Source organism: Topomyia yanbarensis, chromosome 3 (genome assembly GCF_030247195.1).
Source record: "Topomyia yanbarensis strain Yona2022 chromosome 3, ASM3024719v1, whole genome shotgun sequence".
NCBI lineage: Eukaryota > Metazoa > Arthropoda > Insecta > Diptera > Culicidae > Topomyia > Topomyia yanbarensis.
This window is the reverse complement of record NC_080672.1, coordinates 29,792,254-29,817,086: the sequence shown is the minus strand read 5'-3', so window position 1 is coordinate 29,817,086 and position 24,833 is coordinate 29,792,254. Positions and strand designations below refer to the sequence as shown.

Below are 24,833 nucleotides of genomic sequence, written 5' to 3'. Positions count from 1 at the left end.
GGTGCTACCTGAAAAAGTTACATTTATATACCTTTTGTAGTTTTTACTTTCCACTAAAGTAACCTTTGGTTAACTTAATGATTATTTCAAGACACTTGAAGCGTTCTAATACACCAATTACAAAACTAAAGAATATAATTAGAACTGCAAGACATAGAGTCGAAAAAGCTTTTCAAACTATAATTTTCTTCAATTTTCTGAAAGACTGCGAAGTTGTATCCGAACCGGTGAATAATTGATTTTCAGTTATTAGTTAAATTGAAACCACCCAAAAGTCTTGCACAAGGTCATTTTTTTCGATACTATGTCGTTAGTATTGTCCCTCGTACAAATAATTTAAACATTAACCCTTTCATGCCCAACTTTTTTCTAGCACATATGGGATTCCAAAACAGTTGGGGCCAAGGAACACAAAAAATCTAATTTGATCAAGATAGGGGATTTCCTTACAGTGCCAGAACCTGCTCTATTTTTACCTTCCGAAGCTCAATACAATGTTCCTAGAATTTTCACATTAGTATTTGAACATGGAAAAAGTAGTCGGAGATAGTCTAATTTATTGTGTTTCGTCAGTTTTCAAAAATATTTGAAAACAACTTAAATATATATCACCGCCAACTAACACTGTCTCTGGCAGCACTGCTCCAGAGGATTACAATCAAACTATTTGCAATAACATCAGTTCTACGAATAATTTTTACAACTGCTGGGGCTCAAATGAAAAGTAATAGTCACAGTTATTAGTCTTACTTGTTTTTGTGAGCAAATCCTGCCGAAATCAAAAGTTACAGATTATTAAAAGAGTTGTTGTTTATAAACAACATGGACATGAACATCAGCAGACTTTCCTAAAATTAGTCGTTCTACAACTTCACTACAAATAGTATGTATCTATCTAGAATGATTAAAAAGTTAATTTTTTGAACCACCTTAACTTTTTTTTAAATGAAAAGAAACTTTTCTAAAAACATGACAAGGCTAAGTTGCTTAGTTTTAGTATGAACTTGAAATTCCTGCTAAACTTGCATTTTTAATTTTGGTAGAGATTTCCAGACAACAAGAATGCTACGTTTCCCCAACGATTGAATTCTTATTATTTTGTTTTGGGAGTATCGCTCAGTAATGTGAGTTTGTATAAAGCATTTCGAAGGTAATTTCCAGTTAAACAAGAGAAAAATCGCAACGAATAGCTGAGCTTGTTTAAATTCACTCAACTCAAAGTATACTCAATTTTAAGTTATATTTGCCTGATTTTGAATATACATCAAAGAACTCGAAAGCATCTTTCGTTTTCTCCTTAATGAGTAGGGGAATGTGTCTGGTTGTCGGCACCCTTTGTCTTTGGCTCATAACATTTCTCCAATTGCATAATATAGGGACATAAGCATACCAATGGAAAGCTAGAGGCCTTAGCTAATAATTGGTGAAGGAATATTATTTATTCTGTCAATATGAAAAATGTTACTGACAATTTAGTGAAATGATCATATTTTGCCATTTAGAAAAATGTGGTCGGTTGTCGGCACCCTAACAAAATTTAGTAAAAATGGCAGAATATGAATGAAAATCACCAACATTCAATGAAAAATTTACTTTACTTTTAACATCATTCCTCATCAGAAGCAAAATGTGTGTATGTGAACAGCTGGTACGTGTAGTACACGCCACTACGGCACTGGCGAATCGCATTCATTGCAATTGAGTGAGACTCAGGTAATCAATTTTTTGACAAAAGTTTGAGAAGAATAAGGCAAAAATCCACGCAGGTACGCAGTTACAAGAGGATGAGGCTAGGGGATACCACCCCCTCAAATCGTATGAAAAAAATGGTCGCCAATCAAAAAACTGAAATTTGCAAACAGTAGAGGAGTAGACAGGAAATGTGACAAATTAATTTTTGTTACAAGAAATTTTTTTTCCATTATTCGAATGCAGAGTGAAATTTCATGAAGAATACACGTTAACGCTATGTAGAAACAATTGGAAAAAGTTTCTTGATGTCGTCGATGTCAAGGTAAAAAAGAAAGGAAGTTTTATTCCAAAAAAACTTCTTTAAAGTCATCGTATTACTAAAACCAATAGTTTTATTGTAATCAAAAAATCCCCCCTTTGGAACTTTGAGATCACTAGTGGTGAATCAGTAATTGATCCCACGAACTTTTCTTTTCGAGAAAATGATTAATTTTAAATTTAACAGCATAACATAACAACATAATTTATTTTTGAGCTACAAAATTATAGCTCAATATTTCATCGAATAGAGGGCGTAATGACTAACTTTTCAAAAAAGAAAGATATAATTATGGGCATGATTACAAGATTTACTTAAAAATGCCTGTTCTTTGTAGAAGGCACCTACTTTCTATGTCGGTCTATTGAAAAGTTAATATTGGCGCTCTCTATGCTGTAAAATGAGAAACTAAAATTTTCTAACCAAAATTTCCAAACACACTATTCAGCTAAGGATTTAGCTTTTATTAATATTTCGTAAAAATATGAATTTCCTGGGAATTGACTATTAATACACCATCATGCGCTGTTAGACCCCATGCAAAACTGACCCAGACATGACTTCGTATAAAATTTATTAACTTCTCCTAAGAAAAAGTTGGATTGATTAACTGCCTACAAAGTTGTAGGCAATGAAATTATCTTTCTTATTTTTACCTGCATAGACTTTTCTACTGCATGCAGAGCCACCTAGCGGTGAAAATGCTTGCTAGTAGGTTTCCTCAATGTAAATTGTCTAAAAATCCCGTACAAACTTCAAGCACATTGGTTGTTTAATTGATACCTTGACTTGTTTAATTAGGCTCAAATTTGGAGCAGGCAACTCCAGTAAATAATGCAAATTTTCTAGGCTTTTCTGGTGACATTCAGATGATGTTTCTGTATTTGTGAATTGTGTGTCAAAATTCTTGTAACTGCATCAGACGGCTGCATCTTATTGTTATTAAACCATTTGACGATGTGACTCCGGAACGGTCATTCAACTATAGATTCCAGTGGGGCCGTAAGTAATCCTTTCGAGGTTAAATTATCTAATGGCCCTTTAACAAAATTGAACAGACTTCTGCGACAATTCTCCAAATTATGGACATGCTTCCGCAAATCACGATTTCCGCCAACTAAAGAGAAAGTTGGTTAAAACTATGATGTGCTGAAGGGCCCAATACCTATTCCTTATTAGGAGTAATATTTCGAATCATGTTTCTATCTCAACATGATTTCATCAAAATAAGCACTTCTGTACTAACGGGATGTCACCCTTTAGTTGCTATCCATTTTGGGCTTCACATGCGTAGGAATCGCATAGTGGTCCAAAACCTGACAAAGATGCAATAAGGAAAATTTAGAACAAACCAATTTACAAGCAATAAGTACTATATAATAACTATTGTATGGTACCAGCCGTTTGGTCCTCTAGCCAAAAAACAAGAGATCGATTTCGCTTTCTCATCAGTAAACCAGGCTTTATGTCTTTGCTATCCGGGGCATCACTCGGGGCAACACTCGGAACAAGCCTTTAGGTGTTCGCATGTGTCGTGTGATTGTTTGGATTATTGTATCCAACTAGTACTAGTTTAAACACATCGTCAAACTTGGTCCCAAGTTTGGTCGTTGTTACTGACGAGATGAATTCGAAACACAAAAAAGCACACTTAATGACAAAAATTGTCATAAGTGTTTTCGTGTTCAGAAAACATTCGTAGATTCTGTCACCCATTTCTGGGGGGGCTACTGGACTATTGTAAATATTCCAGGAGAAATCTTTTGAGCATCGGAAGGTAAAATTTGAGCAGCTTCGAGCACTGCGAGAGATGCACCTATTTTGATCAGAACAGGTTTCCGTCTCTCATGACTCCAACAGTTCTAAGGAAAATTGTTTCGAAAGCCCATATGCGCTAAAAAAAAGTCGGGCATGAAAGAGTTAAAAATATTCTGATAAGAGACCCGGTAGCCGTTAGAGGCGATTTCAGTTCTTGTGTAGCTTTGGAAAGATGGATGTTGGACTATGAAAAGAGGGCACCAGCAGAGTTTTTTGCTGAAGTGACCGAGACTCCATCATCAAGATAACCTTTGTGGAAGCACTGCACGCACCCTTCTAACGCGAATGAGAGTTAACAAAGATGTTGGCTATGAAACGTTCCTTAGAATTCTTGCACAACTGATGATACTTGCTACCAAACATAAATAATAAATGAAAACTCGACTGAAAATACAAACCACACTTTGAAATTCTGAAAAGTCGACAAGGGCTAAAATAATGTTAACATTTTCCATAACAGAAAAATTTACCCTGCCCATTTAAAGGATTATTCATTAATTATGTAACCCTTTGGGAGGAAGTACGATAAAATGTACAATGTTGTGACATGGGGCTCGATTATCCAGGGTGAGTCTGATTTGTAGATCGTTTTTCTATGGCTGAGGCAAAGTTATTTAAGACTTTTTTGGTGGTATCCAACTGGAAAAACAGATCGAAATGAAAAAAAAAATTAAGTTAAGTTCAGCGAAAGCAATTATGTGAAAAAAACTCCCCCAGAGGCATGATTCGAACATGCAATCTTTGGGATTCCTGCTCAATGCACAAACCCTTATGTTTTCCCTGGGATATGATGACGTCCTAGAAAGAACACATCATTATCGTATTGGTGACAGTGATCGTACCCTGCCTCTAAAGCCAGATTACACACAACAAGAACTGCCACCCAACACATTTGATCTGTTTAATTACCCCATTAGATACCAAGACCCGGATATCTGGTGGATAATTTGTCTGCAATTATTTAAATATAATAACTCAACATACGCGTGTTTAATTTCTATAGCTCAATATAAGTACAAAGGACAAACGCTAAAGGCATAATACACTTGACGAGTTTTCTATTTCATCCATCATACATGACTGGTTTTGAAATAGGTTGTACCTCCTATATATTTATACAGTGGAGTCATTTTAATATTTAGAATTGAAAACGATTTTGAACAAATTTGACCTAGCACAGAATACATTGAATATTTTTTCTTTTGATGGTGCATAAGTCAAATAATTGAGCATGGAGATTGTTATTAACATAGCGCTTTATACATTTTTCTGAGCTGGACCCATTGCAATAAAGCAATTTTTCAACAGTCATTCGCCAATCAACTTAAACCTTAAAAGCCATAGATACTCAGCATCGCGGCTTTGATGATCTGGATTTTAACATTGCAAAATATTTACTCTGCAAAAGTTCGAGTGAAGTATACCTTTTGTAAAACCAAGATATCATCAATCTTCAAGTTCTTCTTACTTCCCCGAGGGTTCAATAAATATTTTAATCTCTAAATGTAAATGATAGAATAAATTTTACATAACTTTTGAACACGTTTTATATTTTGGTACTAAACGCCAAAATAACATACACGCTGAGAATCTGCTAAAAATATGTCGAAACAGCAGGAAAAGAGATTATAGTCCGAAAAGGCTATGATTTTTTCAAACACTTCGTTTATGTATATTTAGGTCGGATTCGGATTACTCATTTTAATAAAAATTGAGTTTTATTCACTGGATCTTGACTAAAAAAACTATTCAAATAGCATCACACAAAACTCTGTTGAACACCAATTTCTCATCCCAGACGCTCCCCATTCGATCCGCATACTCCAAAGCTTAGCCACATTGTTGTTGTTCTAGTTCGTTCGAATTCTTCCCCAGTCATGCACTCATTAATTAGTCGAAAGTCTTTCTATGACCCTCCAAAACTTGTCCAAATTGGAAACAACTCACGACAACGATCATTCCAGGGTTCGAGCACCCCCGTCTTAAAAAGCGGGCGAAGGCGGATGCTCAGAGGAGAAAACGATTTTAATCTCCGGCCTCGAATTGATCTCCTGGTGATGCTTGCTTGCATGCATTATGCAGCAACTTTACATTTCGGTTTCTTCATTCTCCGCGTTCTATGCGCGCTTGGGCTCGTTCTGCTTCTGTACTCGAAACCGAACGCAAACACTAAAAACCCCTTCAGTAGAGCATCTATTTAAAATTTCCTGCTCATCGGAGAACACGCGAGATCTCGCACACAGTTAGAGATCTCCGCCGGTAGCATCTCTTGATCTGTTCCTCTTTAGTTGGAGATCGGCTAGCGTAAACGTATCACGCGCACCTTGCGCTCTGGGTCGACTTTCTTACCGAATCCGTCAAGTGACCTCCGGTGCGTGCACAAAATTACGGGAATCGGCATCTGTGAAAGGAAATAAAATAACCACTCTTCCAAATGGGCGACTACCAACTGCAAATCATTCACATCCTGCTTTGTCTGACTTTCGAACTGTTCACCTACTTTGTGCTGTGTTTCAACCTGATTCGATCCTATCTCGGACACCAGCAGCAGGAGGTCGAATGGTCGTATCTGCCACGGTTCTAAGAGCGACGAAAGGTAGCGTCATTAGTGTGCTAGAAATAAATCAAGTTCGCTGCGAAAGGCGGCGTGAGCTGATATTAGAGTGATGAAAGTAAACTTTTTGAAAAAGAAAAGTCTCGTTGTGTACAGTGAAAATCGCGGAAAATTTTGACACCGTCCAAAAATAAACGCTGACCGAAGCACTGTGTTTACAGTTTCGATTCTCGGAGGCGACAGCGTCGCACACACGGGCTCCTGTGATGAGTGGATGCGCAATTTTCGTTAGGGAAATCTCACATCCTACTTTCAAATGACGACAATCGGTAAAGGTTGAGGACAATAGCATGACAAAATGCACTTCGACCATCATCATTTTACGTGTCGAAAGACAGTTAGTGAGTTTTATAAAACGAAAAGGCTGAGAAATAAGAAAACAATACATAACTCTTGCTATCTGTAAGTAGGGTCTTGTGTTCACTTTCGATTATCGCTACCAGCAAATCTGTTCGCGTAGATATTTTGACCCTTTTAGCCGCAGAAAACACAACCCGCATTAACGACGATAATAATTGCGGTGTGTTGGTCATGTTTCCTTTGTTGTCATAAAATTTAAGAAAAGAAATAACTGTACAATAGATGGTCAACTCATGGACGGGTGGTACAACGGATTGTATAGTTATTTCGATACGACAAAGTCATAAATGGTACCAAACTTGTTGAGGTACGGCAACCGATTGTTGATCCGCAAATAATTTAACCACCTGCTACTATGGAGCTATTTAGTGCCGTCTGCTTAGGTGTGAATTGGGGCAATACTATTATTTTTGAGCAATGAGAGTTGAGCAAAATAAAAAAAAGGTTTGTGTTATACAACAAGTAATTTTGCAATTTTGGTGGATCGTTACATGGCTTGTTCTATTTGATTCATTTGATGCTAATAAATCAATGATTCTAATAATCATGTTTTAATTTTTTTTATTTGTAACAAATTGTAACGTTTGCTGACCTAAACACTTACGTTTTTTGGTTCTATTGGCTTAAAGTTTGTTGCCCGAGTGAATAATGTGAGGGACATAACTGAAATTAAACGTAATACACTTCGAATTATTATTTAAGGTAGGGTGATGAGCCTATTTTCACCATACTAAGCAAGGTGCCTCACTAATTCGGTAATTTCTTGCCTTACAATCAATGGAATGCGTAAAAATTGACATCAACCGCTTTGCTTCGTTGTTAAGAACCAATATAATAACACAAATGCGTTGAAAACAGTAAAATTCTTGTGTTTGAGTACAATGAAAACTCGAATCGAGTGCCCCCATTCTTGCGCTACCATTTGACTCAATGCGTTGAACAAAGATGGCAGACACTGCTCTAACCAACGGCTTCAGATGGGTAGGGTCATAATAGAAACATGGCGCAAATAGGGCCATCACCCTATGTTGATATTCAACGGAGTTACACGGAGTGAAATACATTCTCCAATGTGTTTATGTCGCATTTCATTTGGTTTACAGAAGATGTGGGCGGTGCTGTTCGAGTTATTCCACGAATAATTATATTTTATGATAGTGATCTAGAAGAGCTTTGAATTCCTGTAAAGATATTTCACCTAACCAAGAACAAACAGTTTTGTTTTAATTATGCTGTACAAAACATGTCGGTGACACCCCTGGTTGCCGGTGGTTATAGCAATGCATAACAATCCATATTTTTTAATTGCGGAATTCAATCACAAACAGGAAAATCTTTTCAATGCATATTGACTTCAGGATCTTGTCTTAAATATTTCAGAAATTTTCTCTTGAATATGGAGCACGCCTAGAAATCTAATTGATCTTTGGATCTTTGGATCTTTGGGTCTTTGGATCTTTGGATCTTTGGATCTTTGGATCTTTGGATCTTTGGATCTTTGGATCTTTGGGTATTTGGGTATTTGGATCTTTGGATCTTTGGATCTTTGGATCTTTGGATCTTTGGATCTTTGGATCTTTGGATCTTTGGATCTTTGGATCTTTGGATCTTTGGATCTTTGGATCTTTGGATCTTTGGATCTTTGGATCTTTGGATCTTTGGATCTTTGGATCTTTGGATCTTTGGATCTTTGGATCTTTGGATCTTTGGATCTTTGGATCTTTGGATCTTTGGATCTTTGGATCTTTGGATCTTTGGATCTTTGGATCTTTGGATCTTTGGATCTTTGGATCTTTGGATCTTTGGATCTTTGGATCTTTGGATCTTTGGATCTTTGGATCTTTGGATCTTTGGATCTTTGGATCTTTGGATCTTTGGATCTTTGGATCTTTGGATCTTTGGATCTTTGGATCTTTGGATCTTTGGATCTTTGGATCTTTGGATCTTTGGATCTTTGGATCTTTGGATCTTTGGATCTTTGGATCTTTGGATCTTTGGATCTTTGGATCTTTGGATCTTTGGATCTTTGGATCTTTGGATCTTTGGATCTTTGGATCTTTGGATCTTTGGATCTTTGGATCTTTGGATCTTTGGATCTTTGGATCTTTGGATCTTTGGATCTTTGGATCTTTGGATCTTTGGATCTTTGGATCTTTGGATCTTTGGATCTTTGGATCTTTGGATCTTTGGATCTTTGGATCTTTGGATCTTTGGATCTTTGGATCTTTGGATCTTTGGATCTTTGGATCTTTGGATCTTTGGATCTTTGGATCTTTGGATCTTTGGATCTTTGGATCTTTGACTCTTTGGCTCTTTGGATCTTTGGATCTTTGGATCTTTGGATCTTTGGATCTTTGGATCTTTGGATCTTTGGATCTTTGGATCATTGGATCTTTGGATCTTTGGATCTTTGGATCTTTGGATCTTTGGATCTTTGGATCTTTGGATCTTTGGATCTTTGGATCTTTGGATCTTTGGATCTTTGGATCTTTGGATCTTTAGATCTTTGGATCTTTGGATCTTTGGATCTTTGGATCTTTGGATCTTTGGATCTTTGGATCTTTGGATCTTTGGATCCATGGATCTTTGGAACCGTGGAATTTTTGATCTTCGGATCTTTTGGTCTTTCTTTTAATTCCATTGTATTTTATGTAAAACGTATTTTAAGGAATCACAGCACTGTAGAAAATTAAAAATTAGAAACGTTTCGGAATTTTGTCTTATCGCAATAAAGAAATGAATCGATATTTTGTAAAGTGGTATTTATAATACTAATTATTACGCACAAACCTTTTTGTCAAGCAATTTTCGATCTGTAGCTCTAATCTGGCTTTTTCAATTCTACAGAATAATAACAAGCAATGTACGTTGGATATTTTCGACACATTCATTTCTTTGCGTATTGGTGAACTTTTAAATAAAAAGAAGTTGAATGTTTGCTCCATTAAAATTGGAATAAATTTTTTTTGAGAATATGTACAATATAGATCCGTACGTCGCACTATGGAGTGGCTAGAACAAAAAGTTGGACAAAAAAGGGATTGTTTTAACCTTTTGAAATAAACGATATTTTTTAAACATTCTTCAATATTTTCCACATCACGTATCAATAAAATGGTAACTAAAAACATTGATCTGAATTTGTAACACATGGTCAAACATTTTTAAAAATAAACACGCTTTTGTGCTACTAAATCAAGCAACGCTGGAAATATCGGAATAAAAAAATGTATTTTGTTGCGAAAAATAAAGGTATATTTTCATTTTATGATTTTTGTACTACTTTGCAATTAAAAAGTTCACGGATTAAGACAAATTAAGATAAAAATTTTAAACTATATGAAGCTATCGGCTATTGTCAGTTATCGCTGGCGGGTACTCATCCGACTGCGTCCGACCGTTCATTTAAGATCAATTTGAAAATTACAGAATTTTGGTCCTTTTGTCAAACTTTATAAGCAACTATATGTCGTATTTCACTGGATCGCCTGATATGATTTTGTATCAGTTTAGTAAATAGTTTACCGTGTATAGTAGTCTTATATTTTCGATCTATTACTATGGACAAACCCTCACCTTCCTTCCTCCTCGCCTTTTCAAACCAGCGGTAGAACTTGAAGATATGTGGAACAAAGACTCATTCATTGAAAAATGTTACACATTTTTCTTGAGTATACAGTAGCACTTCCGAAAAAAGTTTCCTAATGCTTATATATGCTTTTATTCGTAGATGACGAACTAAATGAGTGTTTTTTAATTTACTGTTTACCAATAGAATGAGACTCCCCTAATAATTTTCCTTCTACGTCGACACAAATATTTTCTTCTGGCACTCGTTTACATCTGCATCTTAATCTTTAAACAAAACATACATCCACAATGACGAATAGCCTTGTTGTGACTGTAATATGGTCGGTGTTAATTCAGACCGGACTAAGTGTCATTGTACTGATTTCGAGAAAAACGTGTTTAAAGTTTGAATCGCAGCACCCTTTACGTTATAATTAGAAATTATTTTTTTGCCACAATTCTTGTTCATTTTAAAATATTTCAAAACTGGCAAAAATCGACTATAGATCAAGAAATTCTTTATCCAGTGCTATCATTAACTTATTTTTTACGATTTTGCGACTTAGTCCGGTCTGACTTAACACCGATCATATAGAATGCATGTATACAAAGCTATAGTACCTATATATTCAGTTAAGGGTTGTCTCCTTTAAAAATACTACTTTTTGCTTTGGGAAAATAATATAATAAGGTTTGGAAAGGTTAACAATCAAACAAGGTATCCTGTATTGTCCCCTACACCAAGCCAAATTTAATAAAAAAGAAGGTTAGAAAATGGTCCTACAAATGTAACTATAGCCACCAATCAGAACGGTTGCATTTAAAATATTTCGCACTGTTAGGTGGATTTTGGATCGAAAATGTGCTCAATGTGTTCATCAAAAACCTGACAAATAAGTCTATCATACTTTGGTTTTGGTTTTCTTGGTTATGAGTTGCATATTTTGACACTACTTCCACGAAAATAAAAAAAAATATTTCGCTTTTCGGTAATAAAATCAGTTAAATGATATCAAATAAGTTATTTTCACGCTATTTCTAGAGACGTAGAATTTTGCAATTCATTTCACCCCGGAAAAGTTCACCATTGTATAAGCTCCTTCTCGAGTCTCCGGAAAATTTTAATGGAACTGTTAGTAATGGCTATAGGGCAAAATACAAAAGACATTACCAAAATATTCCACAGCATCCGATTTTCAAAACATTGTTTAGATTTAAATGCTAAATAGCTAAATATTTAACTGCAAACTCGCAATTTATTCCATTACAATTTTGGAATTCCGATCACAAAAATTCCAAACAATTGAGCAAGTCTTCGTTCATTACAGATGATTTGTCACATGGACAACCATTAATCTCATTTCTCACATCACTTGATCGACCATGTAAGTTATCCAAACTTCCAACCAACGTGTACAAGGAAACGCGTACTACAAACGCCCTTGCTCGAACGAAAAAATCCGTCACTGATGCGGAACGAGATTTATATGAACCCAAGTCTCACCCTCGCGTCAGAACTACTAATCGTTTTCATCGATTGTACGCTATTTTGTTTAAATCGAACCTATTTTCCGGAGGTTACAAGATCATCGGTTTCTTTTCACCGCTAATGGCAAAAAAGTACCCGATTCATCATGTGTTTGTGGGGAGGGCATCCGTATTGCAACGGGTTCATCATTTTCTTCATCAACCGAAAGTAATTAACTTCACCTAACGGCATCACCTCACATTCAACACTTTTTTTACCTCACCTTAACTTTGCTACTCTTCGTTGATATTATGTACGTACTTGAATTGAAATGATGCGGAAAACTAGGCGTGTTTTCTGCCATCTCTTGAAACCACCAGATCACGGAATATTTCAAGCATAAGCCACCGCTTAGTTGGTGTTTTGTTTGCATTATGGATCCTTTCACCTGTTTGCGTTAAACTACTCCTTTAACTCATGGTAAACATTAGCCTTGTGCTCTCATTGTTCTTTATTCAATGATCACCCTCTCGTCAAAGGCCAAGCTCTTTGTTGAGTGCTGGCAGAGCAACAATACTCTAGCTCCCGGCAGTGACTTTCGTGACAAAATAATAAATCTCCTCTACTTTCGCGCACCTACAAGTGCCCATAAGAAAATTTCAAAGCAGTGGGCGTCTCCACCCCCTCCCTTCTCCTCACCCCATCACTCCGTTCACCTGTTCCCAAAGTCAGCCCGTTATCAGCTTTTCGCCACTCGGTTCATCATCCATTAGTTAACGTTTGAACCCGGTCCACCGCCGACCGCGATCAGTAGAGCACCATTCGCGCCACCGTGAAGTCATGCCAACGTGACTCTCGTAAAATTTGTGCCATAATCAGAGCCAACTATGGGCTACCAAACATTCTCCGCCTCTTTTCGCTGTTCGCCGACGAAACTTTATGATCACTTACTGGGAAGCAGTTTGATATAACTATTTTAGCGCCTGTTAATTTGCACAAAAGTAATCAAGTACTGATTTATCTTTTAACTGTGTAATAGTGTAATATACGAAGATCCCAATCACAATGAATGAACCGTGGTTTCTCGCTGAACCGTCGCAATTGAGTAAAAGTGAAACGATTTATTGATTGTTACGAGATTGAAGTGGTTAACGAAGATAGCTAAACGTCAAAACCAGCATGAAGAAACATTACAGTGTAGAAATAGCCGGCAAACATGCCCGATCGCCGTCGTCCAATATACTGGACAAAATTACCCGAAGATACTCGGCGATCGGCAGTCGGTTGATGCGTAAATCGCCGGGCAGAAAAAGCAGCGTTGCAGAACCAATCACCGGCAGTTATGACATGTCTGGGGGTCGATCGGATGACTTCCGACCGGAAATCGGAGTCCCGATCTTAATTTCCAAAACGATGAAATTCAATTTCGATGAGGAACCCGCAGATAAAACAACCGATGTGTCATCATCTCAACGCCCGTCAACGTCGCCAGTTCCCACCTCGGTCGTAGCTCGTTCTACATCCGATGACAGCGAGAATGATGTGTTCGTCGATGCCAACAGTTCACTGCCAAACTTCAGCGATATCAAATTCACGTTTCTCCCTGAGAACAACAACAACTACAGCACATATTTGAATGAAAAGGAGAGAAGCGCGGTCAATTTGCGAAGAGTTCGATCCAAGTCAGCTCATAATCTGCACCAACCAGATCTACGGTTACTTTTCGAAAAGGCACCCTCAATGAATTTGTCCCCCGCGAGCAATAGCAGCGTAAAAACTACTTCAGTCACGGTTCCAAACAGTCCAGCCGTGGACAGCATTTACGATTTTCCTCGCAATACCAAAGTGGGCAATTCATCCTACGATCTCGAGCAAGCACATCTCATCTTGAATGAGATCGACATCTCCCTAGTCAATGACGGTGATATCACTAATCTTTACCATAATCTACCGAACGGAAACCACGTTACCTCGTCCAATGGCGTTCTGCACAATAATGCCTTTGACTATTCCGGCAGTAACCAAAGTTTGCACTCTAGCAGTACCCAAGAGGAGGAGTTTGATCTGAAATCGGCCAGTTTCCAGAGTTTAGAAGCCCGCAACCTGTTTCTATCGATTGAAGAGCTCGATGAAATCACCCGCCAGATCAATGAAACTGAAGCGTTCAGGGAGGACAATAATGAGTACTGTGAACACCGGAACCAGTTGCATCCCTGCGAGCGACGGCTAACGCTGCTCAAGAACAGAAGTACCAATAAGCATTTCATTGATTTCGACAAGAAGAAGGCCAAACTTACGCGCAAATGGAGTGGCTTTAAGCACTGGATCGGCGAGGAGCAGGATAAGATCAAGGAGGTGGTGCAGAAGCATGCCGCAATGCAGCGGGTTGGGGGTGAGACGGGCAGGAACACGACTGGTGGGAAATCATCCAGAAGGAATAGTAGTGAGCTAGGTTGTGGCGATGCTGAGGCGTCTGTTATCGTCGAGAGTGAGACGAACATGTCGGCTAGTGTGGTCAACAGTGAGATAAAGGAAGGCTCGAGTAATTCAGATGAACGGGAGGATGGCAGAAAGAGGAAGTCACACAGTGCGGAGATCTTGGAGGTAAGTGTCAGCTTCTTCAAATATTCCTTTATTATTGCTGTACAATATTTAGTCCGAACATTTTATACACTTAGTCATTTTTAAAGTCTCCCAACAAGCTGGTGCTATAGTTTCTGAAAGTGGTGCACTCAATGCACCAGTACGACTACCATAAGCAGCATCATAAGAGATGGTGTTTTTTTAATCTATTTTTACGATAGTCTAGAGATAGATAGTTATCAATTTTCAGAATCAGCATGAAATTCTAGTTTTCAGAAAACATTTATCCTTCATTATCATCAGTGATTAATCTGGTTTAAAGACTTGAATACTTTTTGGTGTAGTCAACAACAAATTATTCAATATAGAGTGGGGTGGCAGTTATTTTTTCGATGTTGGAATTTTCTCCAACGCCTGTCAATAAATGCATCAGGGTGACACACAAAATTGGGCCAAATTTGATATTCGACCTATTTTAACTCGTGCATAAAGTTCGTCGTGGTTGTTAATTAGTTCACAAAACATATTTGTCGTGCACTTTTTCACGAAACTCGGAATATTATTTATGAATCCTTCCATCATCGTGGACTGGGTCATGATTTTTAATGTATGAATCACGATTCAAACGGCGTTTTCTCCAAACTGTGTTTTTTTTTAAATTGGCGTAGGAGATTACGAAGAAAAATGTTCTATGTGCACCGCAGAGATATCAAAAATTATTTTTTTCACCCAAAAATAATCAAAAAATTTCTGTGGAGCTTAGAAAACAAATCTTTTTAAAAGTTTTTTACAAAAAGTGCTTATGGTAATGGTAGAACCTCTTAATCATGGTAAAAACAATTTTTTTAGCCAATTTTGAAAAAAATCCACAAAAAACATATCTCAATATTTTTTTTCGTTAAACTAAGGACATGTATTGGAAATTACAAAAAAAATCGTCAAGAGGTATTGTGAAATCTTGGTCTGACATATAGCATTTTTAGTAAATACTTTTAAACCATGAAACCACATTGGAATGGCGAAGAGAGAAAAGTGGGGCCACATGCTTTTTCTCTACAGATGTTTAGAATGAATGAAAATTATGATTTACACGAGAAGATTCATACATTCATATATGTATTGAAAATGTCAAAACAAACCACTGCACAGTGGAAGAAATCCGACAAAAAAGGCAATTAATTGGAAGCCGCTGAAAAAGTATGACAATATATACACCAAAAGTTGCGGAATTTTTTAGGAAAAAAAATGCAATCAAATTTGTTCATCGCTCGCACTTGCGACCGGGTATATAGGGCTTTGAAACTCCGGAACATTACCGGTATCCATCAAATCTCAGGCCTAATTCAGAAGCCGCTGAAAAAGTACAAAAAATTATACCCTTAAAGTTGCGAAAAACTCCAGCGATCAAGATGCAATCTAATTAATTCACCGCACGCACTTGTGACCGGAGATATTGGGCTTTGAAGATCCGGAACATTACCGGTTTACATCAAATCTGAGGCCTACTACAGAATCCGCTGAAAAAGTTCAAAGAATTATCTCCGGTCACAAGTGCGTGCGGTTAACAATTTTTTTGCATCTTGATCGCTAGAGTTCTCCGCAGCTTTAAGGATATAATTCTTTGTACTTTTACTGCTGCTTCTGAATTAGGCCTCTGATTTGTTAAAAACCGGTAATGTTCCGGATCTTCAAAGCCCCATATCTCCGGTCACAAGTGCGAGCAGTGAACAAATTTGATTGCATCTTGATCGCAAAGGTTTCCCGCAATTTCGAGGGTATAATTTTTTAAAGTTTTTCAGCGGTTTTTGCATTAGGCCTCAGATTTGATGAATACCGGTAATGTTCCGGAGTTTCAAAGCCCCATATCTCCGGTCACAAGTGCGTGCGGTGAACAAATTTGATTGCATTTTGATCGCTGGAGTTTTTCACAACTTTAAGGTTATAATTGTTTGTACTTTTACAGCGGCTTCCGAATTAGGCCTCAGATTTGAAGAAAACCGGTAATATTCCGGATCTTTAAAGCCCCATATCTCCGGTCACAGTTACGTGCGGTGAACAAATTTGCATTTTATTACCAAAAAAATTTCGCAACTTTTGGTGTGTATATTGTGATACTTTTTCAGCGGCTTCCAAAGGCTTAATTGCCTTTTTGGTTGGATTTCTTCCACTATGCACTGGAGCATTTTTTCACGAGGAAGCTGCTGTCAAAAGGTAGAATTGATCTTAGATAAGTTCTAGCATACCTATTATAGATCAACATAAAAATAGTGAGATTGCAACTCAATTGAAGTTGAGATAATTTACTAAAAATATCAAACTTCCTGAATATATACAGAGTGCGCTATATTAGAAAACGACAACATATTTCTCCTCAGTGACTTATGCATGTAAAAATGCTAAAAATTCATTTTAGAAGTATTTTACATGAAATGCAGTGCAGCACAATCTACATATTTTTTAGAGCATGTCTACAATCATGCTGGGAATTGCATGCATTTCAATCATGCTGGGAATTGCTTTGTACAGCTTTTCCTTAACTTTCCGACAGTCGCGCTAGTGCACTGAGTGCACGCTGCTCTGAAAATCTAGCGAAGTCGTCTTAGAGCAGCTGCGGCTGCTCGTTCAGTGAGCCATTTGCACGACTTCCGGAGGGTTAATTGAAAGTATGGTCTTTTTCTTAAGAGATTTTGCAAAGGTCAGTTTGCGTACAGAATCGGCATACTTAAATCTGATTTACATAACTGCCCTGCGTGGTCTGAGCATAGGCAGTATCAAATGCCAGAGTTCTGAACGCTGGAATAACCCATTAACATTACTCTTTCACTACACGGCAAAATTCTCATTTGCAATGAATTCCAATTCTTCGTATTTCAATATGACAGCTGTAATATAATCTTCTATAGTAATCGGTAACAGGTCGTGTAGTCTTACCTCGATTGTGTTATCGTCCAAATAAACATTCAAACACCTTTGTTCTCAATATTTTGTTCTCAATGGGTTCTACAAATGAAGAATCAGCGGTAGCGAACTTTCTGCAATATTTGCATCACGACAATATTTACTAGTATCAATTGCAAAACTACAAAGATTTAATCCACAGTAATAACTAATCATGAACATTATCCAATAGTCCCTATGTGGTGACGAACTAACGAGTTCATACTTCGAGAGGAAACTTTATTTGCGTCACAAAGATCGTTTTAACTAACCCTGTAATCATCCTGAATGCTGGTCTCAGATAGTCACATCTTATTTCAAAAACATCAGATCGGTTAAATTTTTGAAACAAAGGTTTTACAATTTTTCTGAATCCTTCTTCAGTTAACGAGTGTCTATAAATGGGACTGAGGTCCACTACGAGGTTGATAACAGTCTAACAGTCTCCGGACAAAACCAGCCTAGAGGCCGTGTGGCATCCGGCGGGTTGAAGTATCTCAACCAAGAATCGATCCACTGGGTTCCTGTCCTTATGTCGTAAGAGGCGACTGAAAACAGGAGTCCTCAAGTCAATGTGTTTCTCCGTGCCGAGGACTGAGTGGCTGGCAGGACTAAAATATGCCAGTCGCGTACGAGGCGTTGTGGGTCTTACCCTTTCTGTGTTACGCGAATTTCTGACAGAGTGGACGTTTATTTCTTCGCAAATCGTGGGATTCAAATGATGGTCATGTTCCTAATACTCATTTCTGGGCCAACGTGTTTGGTATCTTCTAGTTGCTGTACAACAAGTGCTAATGGTGAAATGTGTACTGCTGTAATCGAGTATGGTTAGAGTAGCGCAAATTAAATTCAGCATACACACTTAATTTTTTCTGCCGAATCTCGGCTTGTTTCGCATCTTTGGCCGAAATCTCAACAGCTGAGATCTCAGTAAACCATTTTTTGGCTGAGATCTCAGTTACAGTGACGTTTCATAACTGATACTCGGAAAATATTTCACCGAAAGTCAGCTAACAAATCTCACTTTACTGTGATATCAGTTTCTAGTTTTGCTGATTGCACAGCTGTTGGTAAATTGCCGAGTCGAATTGAGTGTGTAAACGTACAGCAATTCTAAATTTATCCCACCTTGTGCAGGAAGGAAAAGTTTCCATAGCTTTGGTTCAAGAACAATATTTGCATAAAGAAAACTTCTATGTTGGAAAGTTACTTAACCCCGTCTTCGTAGCTTTCAACAAAAATGGCGTGACAAATCCACGTGAAATGTCTCGTGCATGTATACTTGTGAATAGTGCTACTGACGCATGTCTTATATCCGACCTCACAACTCGCGACAAGAAATGCGTCTTTTTTAGGCATATTTGCCGCATAATGAACCATCACCTTCTGATGATTTAAAAAGGGTTGTGTCATACTGTGGGTTTCCCCTCGTAATCGGCAATGATGCAAATGCCCACCACATAATTTGGGGTAGCTCAGATATCAATTTGAGAGCCACCGAATTAATGGAATACTTAAGTAGTACAAATCTACACATTCTTAGTGAAGAAAACCGCCCAAGGTTTGCACGAGCTGGCAGAGAAGATATGTTAGATGTAGCTTTCTGCTCTGACGGTATTACGCATGAGTTGGTAAACTGGCTCATACCAAACGAGCTTGAACCGTCGTTATCTGATCATAAGTACATCGGCTTCTCGTCACTTCTCACTAGATATCGTCACATATCATAATCTCAAATCTACAAACTGGGACCTCTTCGCTCGATCCTCTGAGCGAAGCGGTTGAAAAAGTTTCTGCACAAAGGTTTCAAGTCTCAACGAGATTAGTAGACACACTTTCCAGGCTGTACGCATCCATCGCTGACGACTGCCCCTGAGTTCAGTTTTCAGGTAGTTCTGATTCTTGGGCATTTGCTCGTATAATTGTGACAACCGGATCGATCAAATGGGCGATTGAAAGTTTTGCTCCGTATAAGTCTCCGGGAAAGGATGGAATCATTCCAGTTCTACTACAAAAAGGATATGAACACTTCAAGCATATTTTGAAAAAAGTTCTCAGTTGAAGTCTTGCAACAGGATACATTCCATTGACGTGGCGGGAAACAACTGTAAAATTAATTCCCAAATTTGGCCGCGTCACTTATGAGGAGGCCAACAGCTTTAGACCAATTGGACCATTCATAAATTACGTAACGCTTTTAGGGGGGAGGGGGTACGAGAAGTTGTGACATAGGGGGGAGGGGGTGTTAACTAGATCGTTACGTAACATGTTTTCATCGTAGAAAAAAACATTTTTTCTTGGAATTTGTTACGTAACAGGGGAGGGAGGGATGAAAAAATTTGTGACAATTTGTTACATAGGGGGAGTCAATTTTGAGCAATTTTTGCTTTACGTAATTTATGAATGGTCCCTTAGTATGGCCTTCTTCCTTCTCAAATCAATGGAACGTTTAATCGACCACTACATTCGGGATGTTAGCTTAGCCGAGCACCAGCTACATGTATTGCAACGTGCATATCAGCGGGAGAAGACTACTACCACCCTGTTACACAATGCTGTCTACACCATTGAAAAGGCTTTTTCGCAAAAACAATCAAGTTTAGGTCAAGGTCATGGAGTATCTTCATATATTACGAACTGGATACACGCAATGCTTAGCAACCGACATCTGGGCTCATCGTTAAAACAAGTAGAGAAACAGCTTTTCACGCAACGAAGGATTATAACCGGAGCTCGTCCGTTGAAGTTCTTTGACTCTGAAATCATTGTTGCAAATCATGTTTAGTACGTTAGGGTGATTCTTGACTCAAAACTTGGTTGATCAGCTCACATCGATTTCAGAATCTAGAAAGCCTGCATAACCTTCGGCCAATGTAGACGGACTTTCGGCATATCACAACCAGGGATGCCAACGGTACCGATAAACTACATTTTTTTCGATATATTTACATTTGCACAAGCCGTACAGCCCGCTACAGCGACGTATCACTACAGCTCTTGCCAGAACAGTAGCCAAACCGAGTACATTTTCCCGTACAGCAGTAGAATACATTTTTGTTTTGCTGCTGTACTCCGACTGCTCGGTAAGAGTGTGGCGTAGTAAAGTTTGTTCTCTCGCTTTGTACATTTTTCTCTGCATAGTCAAAGGGAGAGTCCCGCACACGAAAGCGTTGATGCCGGCCGTGGCGTAAATGAGCCGCATTCATTGTAGTCATTTTTGAATAAAAATATTAAAAAGATTGAAAATATTAAAAAATGTAAAATAAGGAAAGAGAAGCTGTACCGCTCGCGTCTGGTGGCTGTACTGGGGACAGTAGTTTTCTGTCATGTTACTGCTTTACACACAGGCAGCCGTACAGCGCTGGGCGTCCTGCACTAGCGAATGACAGCAACATCGAGAGAGAAATGAGAATGTAGGCAGAAAAATTACAGCCGTGGAAAAGGTAGGCATTTTGCATCCTTGATCACAACATCTACACTACAATTGTTAGACCACTACTGGCTTACGGGTGCCTTGTTTGGTGGCAGAAGGGAGAAGTTATGACAATCCAATCAAAGTTAAACCATTTTCAGAGGATGGTCTTGATGGCTATGAATGGTACGTTCTCGGCAACAGCTACTGCTGCTGTAGAGATACTCTTGAACATAAAACCTGTTACGTGTTTCCAAAACATAAAGCTTTCTTATGCATACCGTCTTAAGTTTACTGGGCTCTGTAACAGTAACCTAATAAATCGTGTAACCAGCCACACAAGACTGTGGCCCCAAATGGTTACTTGGGATGAGTAAACACTTGCGTCCAGTGACCTTACATTCGCATGTAGTTTTCCTTTTAAAACTTTCAATTTGAGAATTCCTCCTCGCGAGGAATGGCTGTCTGGCTGGATGGAGCGACAACTTGAAGAAGACATAGTTTATTATAATGGCGGTTCTTTGTTGAAGAGCCGAGCAAGTGCTGGTATCTACTGTCGTCAAATGAGATTAAACCAATCTCATTCGCTTGGTAGATATTGTACCGTATTCCTAGCAGGAATCTTTTCGATTCTGTGTGGCGTACAATCGGCTCTTCAACAGCGAATTTTCGGTAAAAGAACCTATTTTTGCTCTGACAGTCAGGCTGCCCTGAAAGCGCTTAGCTCGTCAGATTCGAGATGAAAATTTGTAATGCCATGTCGAACTCAAATCGAAGAACTTAGTATTTCAAATGTTATCTACCTTCTCTGGGTACCCGGTCATTCCGATATTACTGCGAATGAATGGGCAGACGAATTGGCGAGAGTGGGTGTAGCGACGAACTTCGTTGGTCCAGAACCTGTTCTACCATTGTCGATAAGCTGGATTAAGCACAAGGAACGCTTTTGAACTACATCCAACCATTGGCATAGCTTGCAAACTTGCGTTCAAACAGAAACTTTTCTGCCAGATGTGAGTTCAAAAATGTCAAAGAATTCGCTGCATATTCAGCGTGCTGAGTATTATTCGTGGTGATCTTTGTGAATCCGATTACGGACCTTCATATCATTTGATATGTAACTGTCCTTCAGTAATGCAATTGCGTATCCGGATTTTTGGTTCTCCACAGATAGATGAACCTCTGCACAGAAAGCGGAAACCTAAAGTTATACTATTGTTCCTAGCCCAGTCTAGTGAAGAGCTATAGTTTAAGCCATATTTGAATGATAATATCTCTTGGGGAGTGTAGTCGAACAATTCAATACACTTAATCTGATCAAAATTGTTTTAAGCTTTTTTTGTTCAACAAAACACTTATAACTTAATAAAAAGTGTATTGGAGAGTTCTGGAAGAAAAATTGTACGAATCAATCCACCCCGAAGTAATATTTTACTTTTCTTGTTGTTGAATTCATGTTTTAGGTTAAATGGACGACTGACGGGTGATTTATGAGTTTCAGCGTGAAAAAAATCTTTTGTGCATTATAATATATCATTTCAAAAACATTCTGTAATTTTTTATGCAAAAATATCGACAAGCGACTAGGTGACGAAGCTTTTGGTAAAGCATATCTGTAAAAACACGATTTGCAGGGATTTTTACTCAAAAATGGCGGATTTCTCGTGAAAAATGGCAATTTTTATTTGAAAAGGGAAAATATACCTCTTAATTGAAAAATTAACCTGAAAACTCAACGAAGGTATTTAATATGTTTATTCCGAATACGTTCTACAAAAAGCTTCGTCACCGAGTCGGTTGTCAATATTTTTGCATAAAATTAGGGAATGTTATCGAAATGATACCTTATAATGTAAACAAGTGTTGATCAATTCGCTTCACCAAAATATCTAAAAAAATCGCCAAAGCGTGTTTTTTCAGACTTCAAGACACAAATCTCCGATAAACATGGGCAACGTGCCATGTGAGCCAGTCGCTACTGATTCCTGATTCCGGATAGCGTTGAAACACAAATGGTGTTTTCATTTTTTTGGGACTAGCGTCAATCGAGCGCTAGCTTAGTACTGCCACTAAGTGTCGGATTCTGATGAGACGAAGTCCCAACGTAAATTCCATAACTAATTAAAAAATTTAATCCTTTTCATCGTTAGTAAGGACAAGAAGTGTTTTCCTCGGCCTAGCGTCGCGTTTTTGTGGTTTTAGACTAAGTCCTTACGTTGGCACAACTTAAAAAAAAGTGGAACAAATTGAATTTAATAAAAAACAAAATTGAATCGTCATCTTGAAAACAATTTACGCTGATTTCTTTAAACTTTCCAGTCGGATTTTTTCTGTTGAAGCAGAATAAGGAACTGACACGTTTGCAATCATACAGCGTCTGAATAACCATTGCTGTATCGCACTTCTATCTGTAAAATTTGTGTTTAAAATACAAATAATTTTAGCAGAAGGCTGTTTGTAAGACCATAAATTACGTTTTTTTGCAGTTAACTGTTTACGTTTCAGCTTATGCGGTTATGCAATTGCTCTACATAAACTGAGGAAAATATGAATGTTCCTAGCTTATTGTAACAGCTTTAGGCTTCATCAGTATTTGCAGCATTCTTTCAGGAATGAATTGTGGCTGCACATTTCCCTACATTTTTTCTATTCCCTTTCCCTTACCAGCAGAAAAATGATAAGATATCATGACAAAGCAAATCTCCGAAGAACAAGGAAAATGAGACAATCATACTAATTTATTCACGATCCTTATTTCTGATATTCAGATACCGTCAGATGATCTCAGATACTACATGATTATGGTTTCATTACAATCTCTATCCTCTCTGATCCCAGCAAACACGAAACACAAATAAGTAGAGCGCTACTCTTGAGCATCACTTCCCACTTATGTGGCACTATTATGATTCAAATATTTAATCGTACTGACGCAAACAATTTCAATTCATCATAGGGTATGATATATCAGGAAGAAAATTACGCGATGAGGTGCAAACGGTACGCGAAAGCGTAATAAAATATAATTTACACTCCTGGGAGCTCTTTAGTGCTGAAAAGCAAAAAGGTGCCCACGATGATCCATTATAACTGGCTTATTCAGTTTGGTTATGGCCTGGGGTAATGTTATATTTCTCTTATGCCAACCCATTTCACTTTTGCAGTAGCAATCTGCCCGTTGTGGTCGGTCATGAAGAGTCGTCATTTGTAGTTTTTTTTTTGCCTGATTTAAACTAGACCATTTTCTCCGCATGATGCGCGCAAACAGCGTTTGATAATCACTTTCCCTTCTGAACACTAACAGCTCCGAGGTATGTAGTCGCCCACCAGCGACAAATGACGAACATTTCACTAACAGACTATTGGAGCTTGACTAAATGTCAAGAATCGGTAAAAACTCATAAAGGCAAGATTAATGATCACAAGTGCGAAGAAAATGGTTTGCCTTTTTGTCCCTTATTCAGTCAGCGATCGCCCAAATCGCCTCGAAAGACTAGAGTACCTTAATGGGTGCCCCGTGGGGAGACATGAAATGGGGAACAGAAGCGGGTTCGTATATCTTTTAAATAAACCAGTGAGCGACCCACGAGTAAAAAAAAAGTTTACCTCACCGCGTGCTATTAATGGATCGGTGGAAGAACATGCGGTTAGATTTTACGACATTCTACAGCATTTTCCCAGCGCTAGACAGGAATTTGGAGTTTCGTCCCAGTATCTAACTTTTGAGATGGATTAACGTGGGTCGCTTCGAATGCTAGGAGGAGAACAGCATTTGGGATGAATACAAATATTGAAATTTAAAAAAAATAAAATATGACAAATGATCACGTAGTATCTGAGCCAAATCTACAATAAATCGTTCACATTCTTTTCTTTCCTTTCTACAACATCTTACCGTATTTAATTGGACCCTTCGATGTACTGTCATAATTACTGTTTCTTTTTATTATTTGTATTGATACAAACATAAAATAAAATCTGGATTACACTTAACGATTGAGCAGTGTTCAGCATTTTTTACCTTCCACGACCTCATTCGGCCCAATCTCCTTGCCCAAGA

The 24,833-nt window shown here is 38.1% G+C and overlaps 1 protein-coding gene across 9 annotated transcripts in view; it reads left to right on the top strand.

The window, feature by feature from the left end:
- LOC131693162 (uncharacterized) overlaps positions 1-24,833 on the top strand; it is a 170,648-nt gene that overhangs the window by 114,503 nt on the left and 31,312 nt on the right. For 5 of the 9 annotated variants that reach the window (XM_058980765.1, XM_058980763.1, XM_058980767.1 and 2 more), the window contains one exon: positions 12,881-14,445. The exons of 1 other annotated variant lie outside the window; for it this stretch is intronic. In XM_058980765.1, the coding sequence (XP_058836748.1) occupies positions 13,021-14,445 (1,425 nt within the window). In that variant the 5' untranslated portion in view covers positions 12,881-13,020. Of the gene's footprint in view, positions 1-6,098; positions 6,426-6,465; positions 6,846-12,802; positions 14,446-24,833 lie in introns of those variants that run through there. 3 more of the 9 variants (XM_058980769.1, XM_058980770.1, XM_058980768.1) reach the window with 3 other exon arrangements.